The following is a 17,137-nucleotide window of genomic DNA, read 5'->3' as shown; positions in this document are numbered from 1 at the left end:
CGTGGCTCACCAGAGAGGTACATGTGTGTACAACGAGAGCACAGCAGACGTTTCAAAGCATCATGAAGAAATGTACCCCAGTGTCTGGCCGTGCCACTGATGAAAACCGTGATAGCAGCAAATACAGCGCTATGGCACAGCTTCAAGCACAATCTAAAAGCTAAGCAAGACAATGCAGTATCAAGCAATTCCACTGTTTCTGGTGTATAAGGGAAAGATGCAAAAATATGAATCTCTCAGAAGGTAGAAGCACGGGGGAAATACAACAGAAGTAGCTACTTGGCAAGGTACTTGAACATACCAACGGCTCTGAAAGCATAACTCAAAGTTTGCAACTACCTCCATTCCCCCAGCCCTCACTAACCATGCAATTTCACCTGTGCAATACAGAGAGCGAGGGAGGTATTTTCTGCAGAAAACCAAGCAGCATCCCCTTCTTTCTGCTCTGCCACTGGGCTGCTGTGACAGCCCCCTTTGAAAAGTAATGACCATAGTTATATTCTGCACATAGGATTCTCACATGCGACTTAAAATGCCATTTTGCCAGCAGTAATCAGATCCTGTAGCCTCAGGCTACAATAAAAGTTGCAAGTGTGTCTTGGAGCCAGATCTCCAGAGTTGCTCAAAATTGCAGACCTTGAACTGAAAATAATTCTATGAAATCACACCTAAGACCACACTGCAGAACTGGGCTGAGACGAGCAGTCCACGTGGCTTTACGAGCTGTCTAGAACAACTCTCCGCCATCCTTGCCTTTCATCTGAAACCTCTCATGCTCTGTCTTGGGTTTCTTCCTGCCTTTTCCCTCTCCAACTTCTACTTTGGCTGCCTTTCAGAGCTGAAAAGGGCATCAAGGTGCTAGGAAAATGCCCCAATACATCAGCTTACAGTTGGGACAGGCGCTGCTGCGCTGCTCAAGCTGCCAGGGAGAAGTGGTTGGCAATTCTCCATCTCTTTCTGACGAAGGCTTGAGCTCGTTCAAGGTCCACATAACAGGACACTCCCCACCGAAGTAGGAGGGCTGCAATAGTGGCTTGACACTCAGCTGCCAAATGACACAGGTTGATCCTTTCTCTAACATGTAAGCTATTTCCCTGTGCATGCCCAATTCCTCCAGAAACCACACAGAAGAGCAAATATGCAGCGACACTTCATACCCATTACCACCATTTAGTGTAGGAATTCAGCACATGCTCTAATGTTATCCATGTCTCTGGAAGCCAAGTGGGCCATTCACCTAAGTTTAAGCTTAGCTTCTTTTTGCTAGATGATAGGTACAGACGCTGGAAGGTAATTCTCTAAATCCAACACAACTGTTTAAAGTTGATTCCCAAAGGATTCACGTAGACATAAATACACAGATTAAAAACAAGCAACACTTTGGGGGCTTTTTATTACCTTTTAAAGTAGCCAGGCACATGGATATTTCATCTTTTTCGTATCTGCTTTCTTCCAACTGCACAGTTTAGACACTTCATACAGATCAGAGGCAAAGTTCAGACTAGCACTGACAATTTCATTAAAAAAATAAAAAAAATAAGAGAATTGTGTTTTCTTATGTTCTCTCCTCTTTTATTGCTGTTTTCAAAAAGAAGAACAGACCCTATCAAAGTGCTAAGGGCTGAAAACATAACTCTAAATGATACAGGAAACCCAACTCTTTGTGCCAATCCATTTTTATCATCTCTTTGTGACCATAACGAAGCTGAGAACAAGAGCTAAACAATAGAGAGAAAAGAATAATTTCAACACAATTTTTTTGCTGAAAGTAACATTGGTGACAATAACAAGAATCCATTCAAAAGACAGAATGTTATCTTCCAACCCAGTTAACATGCCTTTCTTTCTGTCGATTATTATATATCTTACATATCAAGCTATATTTTGACCTCACTTACAAAAGAATACATTTGGAGCCACCAGATCTCTGTACACTTATCAGCATTGCTAAGTAGAACTGAACCCATGCTACCTTTCCCTTCCCTGGTCCCTCACGCACCTGGCAAGAGGAGATAGGCTATCAACTGAGGCTCTTGAAAAGCATTTCCAGAAATGGCAATATGGCTATCTTCTGCTTTTGCTCATGCAACCCACTAATTTAAGACGCTAACAATTGCGGGAGCTGTATTTTTGATAACTGTGAGGATGAGATTGCTTAGGTAATTTTTGGGGTTTGATATAGGCCTTCACCATTACTTCCTTTTACCTCCTGAAATCAACTGGCAGTATTAACACTTTAGCATAGTAACTAGCAAATTCAGCTAGCCTGAGCTGAACCCGTTTACCTTTTAGATTTTATCTGTCCCTCTTAATGTTGTCGTGAGCTTCAAAGAAATACTCGATTTTCCCCTTGGATGAGTACTCTCTGTTTGTAGTCTCCCACTGGCAAGTAAAATGCTCTTAGACAATATAAATCAAAACTTTTTTTAAGCCATGAGATATTCCTTCTATCCCACCATTCAAGTGCACAGCTCTGCATGGAAGCAACTAGTTGAAACACTAATTCTTACCATGGTGGATCTGAAAAACGCCATCAGCTTTCCTTTTGTATGCCAGCTGCCACATCAACATGTACGTGTGCTAGCCCTCACTGTCACATGTATCTCTACTATCCTTTTGTTTAAGAGCCTCAGCCACAAAAATCCTTTTGCATTAGGTGCTGTAAACACAGCCCTGTTCCAGAAAACACAGCATCCAAGGAGAACATTATAAGGTAAATGGCAACAGAGACCTACAGCTAAGATGGAGAGGACAGGGAGAAAAACATGGTGTTGCTCGGCAGTATTACCAGAAGTGACCTAATTGTACGAGCTGCAGTTAAAACACAACTCATTACAGTACTGTTCCTCCTGTTGTCAAGTTAACTGAAACATCACTAACTTTTCCTTATCTGCCTCTACATGAGCAAAAGCATCAGTTGCTGGAACAGACAATTCTCTTTCTCTAAAAGGCTTCAGCTGCTGAACTTCCTAGGCTCAGGAGCTGCACAGGTCACCAGAGTTAGCTGAAAACTGTCCTAAGTGTTCTGCAAAGGTAGAAGTTCAACAACGACACCTCAGAACTTTTGGCACCTTTCATGTCTCACCAGTCCCCGAGGTACTATGCTCACACTTGAGAACTTCTGCTTCAAAGCAGCTAGGAATGACAGTGGCTGGCAAAAAGAAACATAATAAGAAAGAGCTAACCCAACTCTTCAAACCTTAAAGTTTTTTAGTCAGAGTCACTTCTGTTCGTTTCAGGCCAAACCCTGCACATCTACTCTGCCTCTACCCCTGCGTGGGAGCCTTCAAAGACAGTCGGTTTGGTAGTAGTTACAAGCCTGCTGCTCCCTGGCTAATGCAAGCCAGTAGAAGGTGGGAACAGGACCCAAAGGTACACCAAGGCACTGATCCCAGGCAGTCACAGCAAAATAAAGGCAAAATCTGTCAGCACAAAATAACTTGTGTCTGTACAAGTAAAACAACAGCTGTGATTACTTTTGTCCTTCAAGAAAGGGAAGACAGAGGTCAAGCTGCCACTCAGGGACTCCCAGTTTACTTTCCAGCCTATTGCAGTAAAAGCACACTGTCCTGTTTCGAAACCAGGTATCTCTGATTTTGCAGTCTCTAGATAGCAAGAAGGGTTAAATCTCATCTTCTTTCCTCCCACATCTTTCCTCTTATGGGGAATGGTAACTTCTATGTAACCACCACCTGTAAGAGAGATTTCTCCTCTGCCCTTCCCCTCTCCAGGTTCCTAGAGCCACTTCCCTTCTATTTATTCCTCTTAGAAGCAAAAATGTCTCACAGTACATACACACATGCCTCTCTTCTGTCTTTTCTTTTTTTCCCTTGTAAGGCACCACAGAATAACCATTGTATGACCTGGTCTAAAAGGCAAAGGACATTTCCTTGACCTTCCTCCTTAAACATGTAACAGCTGTGACTCTAACTCAGCTTAAGTCAGGCCACAAGATTAGTGTTTTTCAAGCAAGATAACCACTCTCAGCTGCTCGAGAGTTGCTCCTTTTCAGAGCGTGACCTGGAGAAGGAGGCAGCTACTGAGCCCCCACCTGAGAATTAAGTTCCTTTACATTAGCTTAGGCTAATTGAAGCACCAGTGCAGCAAGTGGCTTGAGAAGTTAAGATGGGAATATCCCACACTGAAATCACGGCATTTGGGAGTCTGAAGCTGGGAATGTATAACCTCATACTAACTGTAGCATCTTTACGTAATTTCTCACTTCTGGTAATGACTTGTTCATTTATAAACCAATGTCAGTCACTTTTCTAACCTCACTGCCAATAAGCAGCAGAGCAGAAACACCTTCCAACCAGAAAATGCTGTTCAGTGTAATACAGCTTTTCAGTCCCACTGTGCTGGGCTCTAAAACTTGTGAATCTAATGAATGCACAGACATATGCACACAGTAAGCTTCTTCTGTGTTACACTTAAATCTCCTGCCTGCAGTGAGCAAATATACAGGGGAGGCAAAAACCTGACAGGATTTAAATATGTGGTACTTGAGCAAAGCATCCCTGAAATCCTGTACAAACTGTGTTGCTAATGCTGCTTTTTCATATTCAGAATTGCAGATGATGAATCTCACTACTTGTAATTCTTCTTATTTTCACACTTGGAGAACCAACTCATACCGACAGCCCCTAACATTGTTCTGCTTCTCAGCAGCCAACACTGCCATTAGCCAACTATTATCCTGACCCAAAGAAATATTGAAATAAGCAGGGAGGAACATGGAAAAAACACATTCCAGTGTGTGACTGCAGTGCCTTCTCCTTCACTCCCCACCTATTACTGGAGTAATGTCCATGGGTCACCACACTGCTGTTCTGTTGCTGCTGCTGCTGCTGTCATTGGAGCTGAAAAAAAAAAAGGGGGCACCCTTTCCCCTGTGCTGTTTCCTTTGCACTTGGCAAGGAAATGACTTGAGTGGGAGGAGAAAAAGGAGAGCAAACACAAAAACACAGAAGTAAGCAACTAGGAGCAGAGACAAAACTTTACACCCCTCTGATACATTCAAAGAGTGGACTGGACTCTGGTTGCAGTAAATTCTCAATCTAGCCCCGCTAATTGTACCATCACTCACAAGTGTCGCTGCAGAAGCAACTGCTTGTCACATTACTGAGCTAGGTGTTTTTCCAGACTGTGCTCTGAGCGCAGGTATCTTTACCAAAAGACAGTATGTCTTTTTACGGACTACAGAGATGGAGTTTCAAGCTCTACAGCCAATAGCTGCAGTAGGAGGGTTTTGATTTCTCTTAAGTAAATAGCTCCTTTTAAGTAAAACAAGCTAGCCATTTGTACCTGTTTCAAACCTGCACTGGTACAGTAAATACAAGAGTGACCTTGATTTTCACATCATGTCACCGGGCTGCAGCCTTGAAGGGACTTACTGTGCTTATAAAGCTTGAGAGAAAAAAATAAGACAGCAGTAAATCCTGTGACAGGCTTGTTTTGGTGATCATGCGAGAGAGATGACAGCAAGAGAAAAACAAAGCATCCAAAAAACTCCTAAACACAAGAACACCTGCAACCTGCAAGTGGGGAGACTGGGACTTAGGAGCCTTTCACTGCTCCTCCAGGTGTTACTGGCTCTGTCAGCAACTGTAGATAAGGTAAGGATTAGTTTAGGATTCAGTGCTGGGTTTAAAAGAAAAAGGTTCATGGATGTTTACGTCAGGAGTTCCCAGAAGACTTTAGGTAGCAGTAGCGGACTGGTAATGGAGTGTATTTGCACGCTGCCTCCTCTGTGCAAGCCCTCTTGAAAGCACGTGGGAATTCCAACTCAGCCACACTGGAACTGTATTTATTTCCAAATCAGAAAGTTGCTTTAGGGGAGGTCAGCCTCAGGCTTGGGACTGCATGGCTCTGGGTGGTGTGAATGCCCACAGAGGGAAGCTGTGCTTAAATGAGAAAGCTAGGGGAGAGGGAGTGTAGGGAAAGGGGGAAGAGAAGCACTGTTCTTCAGAATCATGTCGCTCTGGAGCTGATGCGGAGAAGGATGAGGTGACTTGCCCCAGCATAGGCAAAGACACCTGTGTTGGAGCTGGCGGTTGACCACTGAGCCCTGATCAGCAGCTCTGCTGCTGCAGCTTTGCTCTTGTTCCCGCTCCCTGCCTGCACAGCACTGCCCAGGCCACAGACATTTCGATGTTGGGGAATAGGGCAGGACACACCAAGATGGTAGGGGCTGCCTTTCCCTCTGTGGCAATCACTGACGTGTTTAAAAGCTGTGGAAGCCTTGAGAAAATGCTCTTTTTTTAGAAGGAATTTTGCATTTACATTCTTTTTCCTGTGTTTTGTTTGCTCTTTTGCACAACTGCCATTTTCCTCAGAGAGATCTTTGTTTAGCTGTTCACCTGCTCCCTGTGTGCAGCCCCTCACCTAAGGCCATCATCCTGCCACTTGCATTGATCACATTGCCAATCCTATCCCCTTTCCACATCTAAAGGGAGACTGTAACTTCAGGAGGGGAAGAGAAACTGATGGAAATTAGGAACTCCTAAGAAACAGTTTTCACCCAAGCATCTCTAACAGTGACGAACAAAGGAAAAGCAACGTGGGAACAACAGGGTATTGTTAACAGGTGGCCTAAAGCCCAGATTTTGAGGTGCTCATAGGGTCTCTTGTTGTTCCAACAACAGTTGGTGAGTGTGGCAGCCAAAAGTATGTTTTAAAAAAAATTATCTGTGCTTAGTGGGACTTTGACAACCAGTTCCCTGCGTTGTTTTACCTTGTTGGACTATGTCATAGGCTTTGTAACTCCAGCTGACCGGTAAGGACCATAGCTCCCCACTCGTGGGGTAGCATCAGCTGACAGAACACGAGTGCTTCTGATCCTGGAACCCACCTCTGGCTGCCTTCCACATAATTGTCTCTGATCTACGACACTCCTAGTGGATTAAGCCCTGCCTGTGGATACACAGGTTCCTGCCTTTCCAGCCACCAAGAAAAAACCTGAGATCTGCATAAGGAATAATTACTGTCAGTCTCCCATCTTTGCCATATAGAAGCTGTTTTGAAAGAGGGCAGAAGGGACAGAGGCACATAACTAGGTGTCTTTTATACACTTGGTTAATAAATAAACAAGGCCCTCTCATGACAGCTTTTCTGATTCTGCACAGGGATACAGGGCTTCTCCTGAGGCAAGACCAGCACCACGTCCTGAAGCCAGGCAGGGAGATGCTGCAGCATCACAGGGAAAGGGGCAGATGACTAACTTTGACAAGATAAAGGAGGAGCTGGCATGTCTACTCACAGCAAAATAAAAAACCACCTAGGGAAATGGCAAGAAGCTTTCAGCAGAGAAAACCCTAGGGAGACTCTGGTCTGAGGGGATTGGTTAGGCTGAAGTATAGGATTTTCTGTTTTAATTACACCCCAGAAAGGGAGTTATTTTGGAATATACAGTGTGTATCTTATGTTGGATGCACTATAAGCACAACACTGGTTTACCATCGCTGTTCTGGGGCGATTTATACACAAAGGAACTCAGCAAAGAACTACCCTTGCTTGAGTTTTGTGAAAACAAAAACCAACCTGGCTTGACTATCACAGAGATGGGACAAACCCAAAAGTTTTCAGCTAAATGTCTGTTCCCCTCCAAGACTCCATGGTCTGGGTACAATGAAACAAAGATTCAATCAATCTTGGTGTTGGTTTTGCAAAAGAATTCTGCTGAATTTTGGTTCTGAAAAAAAACTACTCCAAACTTCAAGTGTCCTTGGGAAAGAAATGAACAACAGCTTAAAACAGTACAGCTTGCTGTCTGCTTTCCTCCACAAAGTCTTCTGCGATGTATTATCTGCTTTGCAAGCCTGCAGTCCCACCAGGCGTAATCATCACTAACTGTAACCAAGCTTAAGACTTCAGCAATGAACTTGGTGGTTTTTCTCCAGTTCTCAGAAGAAACATTCCTCCTCAAACCATCTAGTTATCCTGCTCTTTACCTTGGAGAGGCAGAGTCAGTAAAGCAGTGAATGTTGCAGGTAGGATTGAAACAGACCGGCAGAGCAGTGAGGCTCCCACAGCTCCAGAAGCAGTCAAGTCTGAGATGGAGATGTTTTTGCAAATCCAGAATGGCAGAAGATTTTGAAAAGTAAGTGCACTAACACTGTTATACAGGGACATAACAGATGCCAATTCGCTGAGTAAACTAATAAGCACAGCCTAGCCCTGCTGCCATTACTAATGCCTCACTCAAAGGGCAGTTTTGGCCAGAATGACATATGCTCTGAATCACACAACGGGTAACATACTGTGATGCTGCTTAGGAATCTGCCTTGCTTTGGCTCCCAGTCAGCATGGCTAGAGGGCTGATACCTCTCATGGCACAATGTCCACATGTGGCAAGACAGAGATGAGAGAGCCGCTTTGAGACCACTGCATCCCTCAGGAGCTGCACTCACCCAGCTAAGTACGGACAGCCAGTTAAGAAACACACCTGCACACAGCCTCACTATTTATTCCGTCCAGCACTCTGGGCAAGACAATATGTACATAGGCCTTTATGCCTGCATATTTTCTTGTAGTGTCTAAAATTAGAATCATAGAATCACCAGGTTGGAAAGAACCCACAGGATCATCAAGTCCAACCATTCCTAACACTCCCTCAAGCCATGTCCCTAAGCACTTCATCAACCTGTTCTTTAAACACCTCCAGAGAAGGCGACTCGACCACCTCCCTGGGCAGCCTGTGCCAGTGCCGGATGACTCTTTCTGTGAAGAATTTTTTTCTGATATCCAGCCTGAACCTCCCCTGGCGGAGCTTCAGGCCATCCCCCTTGTCCTGTCCCCTGTCACTTGGGAGAAGAGGCCAGCTCCCTCCTCTCCACAACCTCCTTTCAGGTAGTTGTAGAGAGTAATAAGGTCTCCCCTCAGCCTCCTCTTCTCCAGGCTAAACAACCCCAGCTCCCTCAGCCGCTCCTCATAAGACTTGGTCTCCAGCCCCCTCACCAGCTTCGTTGCTCTTCTAAATTAGACTGATAAACACCTCTTCAAACTGATATTCAGCTTCACTCTGTTATGCAAATGTTTCATCAAAAGCCACTGTCCTACCGTGCAGACATCTCAGCCCAGGGCCAGACATGCCACACATCGAAGCATTTTGAAAACAAGATACTAAACCTACATTTATCCCTTAATAGTGCAGAGGTGACAGCCATTATTTTATACCTGCAATATTTTGCAAATCCTAGAAGTCTTAATTCTTATAAGGTGATTATTAATGTTACTTATCAGTGAAATGCACTCATCCCTGGGGTGCAACACTGCATCTGTTTCAGCTGAGCAGCAACGAAGAGCCAAGAGGGCAAGAAAGCTTGTTGGTAATGCCTCCGAGAAGTCCTCCTGCTCATAACACTGCCACTTCACACTGCTCTTGTTCCAGCAAGGGAGGACTGTAGCTCTACCTGACACCACAACCACTCCTCCCAGAGGGCAGTACCCCCTCTTCCACCTGGGTGCATGAATGTGGGCTCTAATGGAGGGGGCGTCTGTGGCAGCCTGAGCTGTTAATTTCTCAGGATATGGGTTTTTCCAGGAAACTCTTCATACATGGATTATCAACCCAGAATGGATCTCTCTGGTCATTCATCCCTTTGACTTCTGCGAAACACACATCATAAAGCCAAACTCAATTATCTCCCATTCAAACTACAGCATAAAAGAAAAGGAAAAAGTAAAATCCCACGAAGATAACCTGCAATGCAGTGGCTTTTGCAGCTTTTTGATCAGTTGCTCCGTGAACTAGGCTTCATTTCTAGCCTAACCACATCTGGCTAAAACTGCCATCTGCAAAGTGCCACTTCTGCACTGCAAGCTGGGCAGAGCAGCCCTCCATTAGCAGCTTTGGTTCCTCACACCAGTCCCTCCAGACCATGGGTGCGTCCCTAGGTACCTCCAAGAAGGGTCACTGATCAGACCCAGGCTGACTCAGTTGGTGATAAGAGACAAGACGAAGGAGTACAGTGACTGGGGGCAGGATGGGACCACTGTCCCTTAAAAACGGGAACACTGAAGCAGTCACTGGCCAGGTACTACATGAGCAGACTAAGGACACTACATGATAAACACTTTGCATCACAGTGTTTGGCTGAAGATAGGCAGAACAAAGGAGGTTGATCCTCTTCACAGCACTCCCCCTTTTAGATGACAACTCTAACCACAGCACTGACAAAAAGCTCTGACTTGGCTGGAGCAGCAGTACAAGGAGCAGAGTCAATGAAATCTGAATGGGTCAGGAGAGCCCCTGAACAGCCTGGTAGCACCAGCAGGGAGGTCTGGAGCTGTGCAGCCACCGAGGCCAGGGCAGATGACAACGTGCCAGTGCACATGTGGCCATGTGGGTGAGAGGACCCTACCCCTGGGTCCCAGTCTGCTCTGGGGTCATGTCCCTTTAGTAAAGGATGCAGGAATGGGAGCTTTAAGCTCTCACAACAGCCATGACAGCCTTTGTCATTTTGCTACAGAGCCAGCAGCAGGGCCCAAGGTTTGCCTGTCCCCCACCTCTCCCACACTCTTACCCACTTGGCTCTGGGGATGGGATGGTACTGCCCTCCTGGGAGGGGAACTATAAGTGGCAAGGGGCGGTTCCTGCAAGGCCCTCCTTAGCCTAGTGTGTCCTGCTTCTCTTGCACCTTTCTACAGTCAGGAGCTACAGAACTTTCTGGAGACCCTGACAGAAATACCCCTGGTGGGACAGAGCAGTCCTGACACCGCGGGGCTCAGCAAGGGCCCCCAAGATGCAGCAACAGCACAATAACAAGTCTGTTCCTCTCACAAGAAACTGGGCTGAGAGATCCAGTTCATCTTCACCATCTTAGGTGGCAGAAACAGCAAATTGCTCACGTAAATTCTTCAAGCAGTCCTGTGACTGTCTTAGCTTATGCTGTGCTATGCAGATACGAGCCAAGAAAGAGCACAGAGTTTGTTAAGAAAACACTTCTCTCTTTCACCTCTGGGAGAAGAAAACAGGTCTGTTGTTTATAGGAAAAGGAATGCCTTATATTGCTTTGAGAATGAGGTGGGTCCCATACAACTTTCCTCACTTGAAAGCATTTGGCCATGGCATTCTTAAGTGATGTTAAAAAAAAAAAAAACACAAAAAAACAAACAAAACACAACAGCGAAGAAAAGGAAAAGAAAAAGCAAGTTGCTAATAAAATATGGATACGACCTGTGAATTTTTCTCCCAAAAGCCCATGATAAAAACCCTCCAGCTGAGAGCTGACCTCTACATTATATTCCCCAGCGCTCTGCCTCATCTTTCCTTAAATGCATGGGGCATAGGGATTCTGCCACTTCTTTGGCATGCCTGCTTAGAGTCTGAGAGGTTTGACTCAGAGGAAGCTTTTCCTTCACATTCAGCTTAAATGTGCCATTTCCTGAAGTCAACCCCTTGTCTTTTATACTCTAGCAAGCAAAACAAGCATAAATTAAATGGAAGACACATGAAATCTTTATAAAGCCGTGTTTCCCCTATCATGAAAATTCCTTCTCTTTGGAATGGAACGTGTCTTTATTCTGTGCTGTATTTTTCCCCAACAGAAAATGAAGAAGAATATAAATTTTCCTCATGACTTGAATTTAGCTTCATCAGCAGCCCCCTGCTGATGTAATTCAACCCAACGAGATTTTTTTTTTTCTTATTTTGTCCTGGTGAGCTGCTGTCCCTTTTTCCCTCCTCCCATCAATTCAGGCATGGAAAACAAGGAGGAATTAGACAGACAGAACTTATTATCTAACAAGCTGCAACTCCAGACCAGGCAGGAATAACATTTAAAATATAAAAAGCAAATTTTATCAAGCCTTTTTCTCCCCAGAGACTGCTGCAAAAATATTCCTTGTTTGTCACTGAGAATGAACCATTTTCCTCTTTCATTTCTGCTTTCTGTCACACATTTCGTTTTGGCTGCCCCTTCTGTCTTTCAGCTACGGACCTAGGCTAGTATCGCAGAATCACAGATAACTCAACAACAAAATGCCTGTATTATGTTGAGGATTTTTTCTAGTCTGCCAGTTAATTGCAAGCCTAAACGCTTTTGCATATTTACCACAGAAACATGTCTCTCCTGGAGGATGGAACTGTCATCAGGTAGAATATTTCATTTAATAAGCCTCTTCTGATGTATAAACTAGGGTTGGGGATTTTTTTTTCCTTCAGAGCAAAGGACAAGCAGATAAAAATCAGCTGCTTTGGTGCCACACTGTCAAAGTTCCCGTTCCTGTGAAAATTAACTCTTTCTGAGCTCAGAGTTCACGTGGGCTTTACCACTGTGATGTTTATGAAGTGGGAAAAGGGTCTGTTATCAACTCACATTGGGTTTTTTGCCCCCAGTCCTCCCCATATATAAGACAGATTTCTTTTGTATTTACAAACAGAGAAACTCTTCTGCCTTTCTGTAACCCATCTAATGAGCTGTGGATGCTGCCAGGACTAATTTTCACTAAATCAGTCATCAAGAAGGATCACATTTCCCTCTCCACCCCTGTTTCACAAAATTACAACAATAAAAATGTAGCCTGAACGTTTATAAATTCAGTTGTCATCTAAAGACAAATTCCCTTTTTTTCCTCCCTTATTTCCCCCCACTCCTGAGGTAGCAGTACAATTGGGTTTCTTTGTCCTTGGGTTGTTGAATCAAGCTGACTAGTATCAAAGAGAAGGTCTGAGAACATCTACAGAGAGACTTTGTGTCTTGGACTCAAGACAGAGGAAGAGAATGACCTTCTAGGGGTTATGAAAAAAGGCTGTTTTGCAGAAACTGTACAACAAACTGAAGAAGGATATAACTGGTTCATGTGTTTCACTTCAGGCATGCCTGAAGGTGGTCATAACTCCGTTCTGGCACATAACATACATGCAATTAAAACCACTGTGTGGGGGAACCAACTGCCCACAACAGGTCCTTGGTCCAACACCAAATTACCAAAGATAGTCATTCACCCCTACCAACAGCTTTCCACATGGAGAAAGGTATTTCCAGCCTGGCCACGCTGTCCACTCACCCTGAGCAAAGCTGACAGGTGCCAACCAGAGTACTCCCATTGACTCTAGCAAGCTCCCCAGCCTGTGTGAAAAATACTCCTTGATAAAGCATCTTTTGTATCCATACAGTTTCCCCATGGGCTAATCTCATTCTCGTAAAGTCCCTAGTTTTACATATGAATAAAGACTGGAAGACACACATGAATTATGGATTGACTGTTTAGGTTAAGGTCTTTCTGAAACCAAAAATCTACTTGCATTGACTTGGAATGGAAATGTGGAGTCTACAGATCCATCCCCTCTTCTCCAAACAGTCCCAGAGAGAATGAAGTACTGACAAAGGTGAAAGGCTTTCCAAATTGTAACTAGTAACTTGGTTTTACATTTTATGGTTATCTACAAATTTATAATGATTTTCAATGCAAGTAAATCCAAGAAGTTAGGATACCATTTTGTTATGACCAACAAGCCATTTTAAGAGAGATCCCTGCTATGAATTAAGAGATGCCTCTCATTCATTTACAGGAATTCAGGAAAATTCTCATAGGTAAAATAGGAGGAGTGCTACGCTGGACCTTGTTCTCACCAACAAGGAATGGCTGGTGGGGAACGTGAAGCTCAAGGGAAACCTTGGCTGCAGTGACCATGAAATGATTCTGCCCCTCTACTGCAGCCTTCCAGTACTTAAAGGGGGCTTACAAGAAAGCTGGGAAGGGGCTCTTTATCAGGGAGTGTATTGACAGAACTAAGGGTAATGGTTTTAAGCTGAAAGAGGGGAGATTTAATATTAGGAAGAAATGTTTTACTGTTAGGGTGGTGAGACACTGGAACAGGCTGCCCAGAGAAGTAGTGGGTGCCCTATCCCTGGAGGTGTTCAAGACCAGGCTGGATGAGGCTTTGAGCTACCCGGTCTAGTGGAAGGTGTCTCTGCCCCTGGCAGAGGCATTTGAACTACATGATCTTTAAGGTCTCCTCCAATACAAATCATTCTATGATTCTATGAAAATACTTTTCCTGGTAATGTTACATGAGCCCAGTCTCTTACCTGTAATATCTGGATTGAAGGTAGGTAGAACACACAGCTTTAGACACATGGCTGGCTGAACCAAAGTCTATGACCTTCACCCTATATGGCTGTCGGGATGGGTCTACCAACATGATGTTCTCTGGTTTGAGATCAGCATGAATCAGTCCCAGGCTTTTCAGCTTCATTAGGGCAGTTGCTACCTGCTGGAGAATTGGTCGAATGTACTTAAGGGGCAAGGGACTGAATTTGTTTTGTTTTAGGAAATCATAGAGGTTCTGCTCCAACATTTCAAAGACCAAACATGTGTGATTTTTGTGCTGGAAGCACTCGTATGCGCGGACAAAGTTGTAGTCATCCGCACTTTCTGTGCTCAGCCGGGCCAGAATGCTCACTTCAATCTGGCCTTGCCGGGCATAGGAAGGATGGTTCTTCAGGATCTTGATGGCTACAATCTCATTAGTGCCACGTTTCCAGCATTTGACGACTTGTCCGAAGGTTCCACGGCCAAGAAACTCTAACACTTCGTATGTGTTGGTCATGGAACAGAGCACTTCATGTTGCACCAACTGGTAATCCCCTTCGCTGTTGGAGCCACTGTTTTTAGAGGTGGCCGTGGAGGTGGTGGCGGTGGCTACAGTGGCTCCACTGGCATTGTTCTGAATCATTGGTGGATGCTCTTCAATGATCTGCACGCTGCTTGTGTTCTCAATCTCCTCACTCTTGCGCTTAAGTCCACATTTTTGGTAGGTGTCCAGAAGGCTCACAGTGCTGCGACGCATCAGGTTGTGTGGCCCGCCCAGTGTTTGCCCAGACACTGCAACCACACCAGAAGTGCTGTTGGTAGACGTTACCACGATGTGCCCTGTGCTTGCTGGGAAGATGATGGTCTGTTCGTAAGGGATGCTTGGATTGGGAATCTGGAGGGAGGCGTTGACGGCTGCTGCGGCGGCTGCTTGGGAGGACTGCACGTTCTTGCTCTGGCTGTAGACTTTACTGTGTGTGCCGTACCCAGTCATATCCCAGTTTGAACTAGGCTCCACTTTCAGTTTCTTCACGCTACAGAAGGCACTTGACTGAAGGGTGTGAGGAGAGAAAACTTGCACATGCGAGGCCATACCTGCAATACAACATTAGAATGAAACCAGTGTCAAGATGCCTTCCTCAGCTTTTTCCATTTGTTTAGTGGCAGGAAGGCAAAATGGGATACAGACTTCAGAAACAGCACATTCACACACACAAAAATCAAGTTCTTCCAGAAATATGTATTCAACACAAATGAAATATTATGCTGTAAAATAAATCACTCCCCCCGATTGAACTATACTAACAACAACCAAAAATCCTGCTCTCTTGATCTCTCCCTTCTCATTTTTAATAATAGGACTGTAAGTGCTATTTTTACCTTCTCTGCCTAAGAAGACTCCTATTCCCATCGTCTCCAGGAATATATCTAGGTCTCAGGAAGAACTGGTGTCAAATACTGCAAAGTATTGTACCTATGAAGGCCAAATCTCAAACCCTCAGGCTCATGCTGTATTAAACAGTTTCATGGATCTGACTTAAGCCCTTCATTTATTCCTACTGAACCACTGTGTAGCTTCTGGCTTGCAGAAAGCCAGGATGGGACCAGGAGAGGATACACCGTGACAAAATGGATGTGTGCAGACAAAGTCGAGGAGCCAGGAAAGAAGCAGCAGGTGATGTTTCAGGTTGCTTGCGAAGTCTATGTGTGGAAATAGTGCACAGGGCTGGCCTGTCCTCAGAGATACTGGAAATGGGAGTTACACGCATGAGTTTCATTATGTGGTCTCAGTTCTCCCAGATTTATAAAATTGTGGTCATCTATTATTATTCGCAGTGACAATACCATCACTGGAAAGCAGATACCCTGGAAATGAACAGCATTGTTAATAAAGCAATGTACAAATTAGCATGTGGCAGAACTATGTCCTAATATAACTTTACTTTTTAAGAAAAGACAAACCCCTACTTTACTGCAAGAGTCTTTGCTTCTAGAAGTGTTAAAATGATCTTCTACAACTTTCTTAAAAACAAACAAACAAAAAAAAAACACCAAAAAAACACCCCGCAAACATAAAAAGAAACCCACAACCTCATAACCAAAGCGAAAATAAGTATCACTGAGACAGACTTACTGAAGCACTGAGTAAAATTCCACTGGAACTGAAAATACTCCTATTCAGAAAAAAATAGACATGCTCCACAGAGGACATCTAAATCCTGACTTGCTGCCAGCTCTCTCTGCCCATGGTAGGGATGGTACCATGGGGGCAAAGGTATTAGGAATGGCATAAATATATGGGGATTCCTAGGGAAAGACTCAGCACCCAGCTGGAGTTAAAGCAGAAAAGCATAGCCTCCTTCACCCTTCTATCTGTTGTCAGTGTTTCTTTTTAATAAACCAAAATGACTAGGGAAGAAAAAGACAATATGCTGAGCTGGCACCATTGCTGCATTATTAAGCACAAACATAACCTTGACTTGTTCTCAACTTCAAAAAGTTAAAAGCTGAATGAATGCTTCACTGACAAAACCACAACAAACTCCCCAGTCCACATAGATGACTTCTTCAGGTGGAGACTGGAGAGTATCTAACACTCGGCTCCTTTTCCTAAAAGAAACCCATTCTCCCGTGCTGCTTTTCAGAAGATTTTCTGGAGCTCATGTATACACATGCATGCTCACATGCATGCATAAACATATACACCTATACAGACCAACACAAATATTAGTCCACACTTTCAATGCTGAGTAGTGTCATCAAGCAAACGTACTTAAACACACCCAACTTCCATCTTCCAGTTAATTCCTAGCAGCCCAAGCCCAGGAACTGCTCATGAGAGGGGTGCTGTGGTGAGCCAAACACCACCATACGAAGCTTTACACAGAAATAAACAGTAAAGCAGTCCCTCCAGTTTGCTTCAGAGCCCCCACCATCATCCCAGCCACAGTGATGAATTTGTGAAGACAGGGCAGATGCAGAAGAAAAACCCCTATGAGAACACACAGGGAAACCCTCACCCCCACTGGAGTATGCAAAGCAAAATCTCACTAATCCTGCTCTAGCAATGAAGCCCTGCAAAAACAAAGCCCTGTGTGCC

The 17,137-nt window shown here is 44.4% G+C and overlaps 1 protein-coding gene across 5 annotated transcripts in view; it reads right to left on the bottom strand.

The window, feature by feature from the left end:
• Nucleotides 1–17,137, bottom strand: part of HIPK2 (homeodomain interacting protein kinase 2) — a 135,895-nt gene that overhangs the window by 74,888 nt on the left and 43,870 nt on the right. For all 5 annotated transcript variants that reach the window (XM_054061819.1, XM_054061829.1, XM_054061840.1 and 2 more), the window contains exon 2: nucleotides 14,034–15,132. In XM_054061819.1, the coding sequence (XP_053917794.1) occupies nucleotides 14,034–15,132 (1,099 nt within the window). The remainder of the gene's footprint in view (nucleotides 1–14,033; nucleotides 15,133–17,137) is intronic.

The sequence above is a fragment of the Cuculus canorus genome, chromosome 1 (assembly GCF_017976375.1).
Source record: "Cuculus canorus isolate bCucCan1 chromosome 1, bCucCan1.pri, whole genome shotgun sequence".
In the NCBI taxonomy this organism is placed as follows: domain Eukaryota; kingdom Metazoa; phylum Chordata; class Aves; order Cuculiformes; family Cuculidae; genus Cuculus; species Cuculus canorus.
Note: the sequence above shows the minus strand (reverse complement) of the source record. Positions and strands in the feature narration are given on the sequence as shown.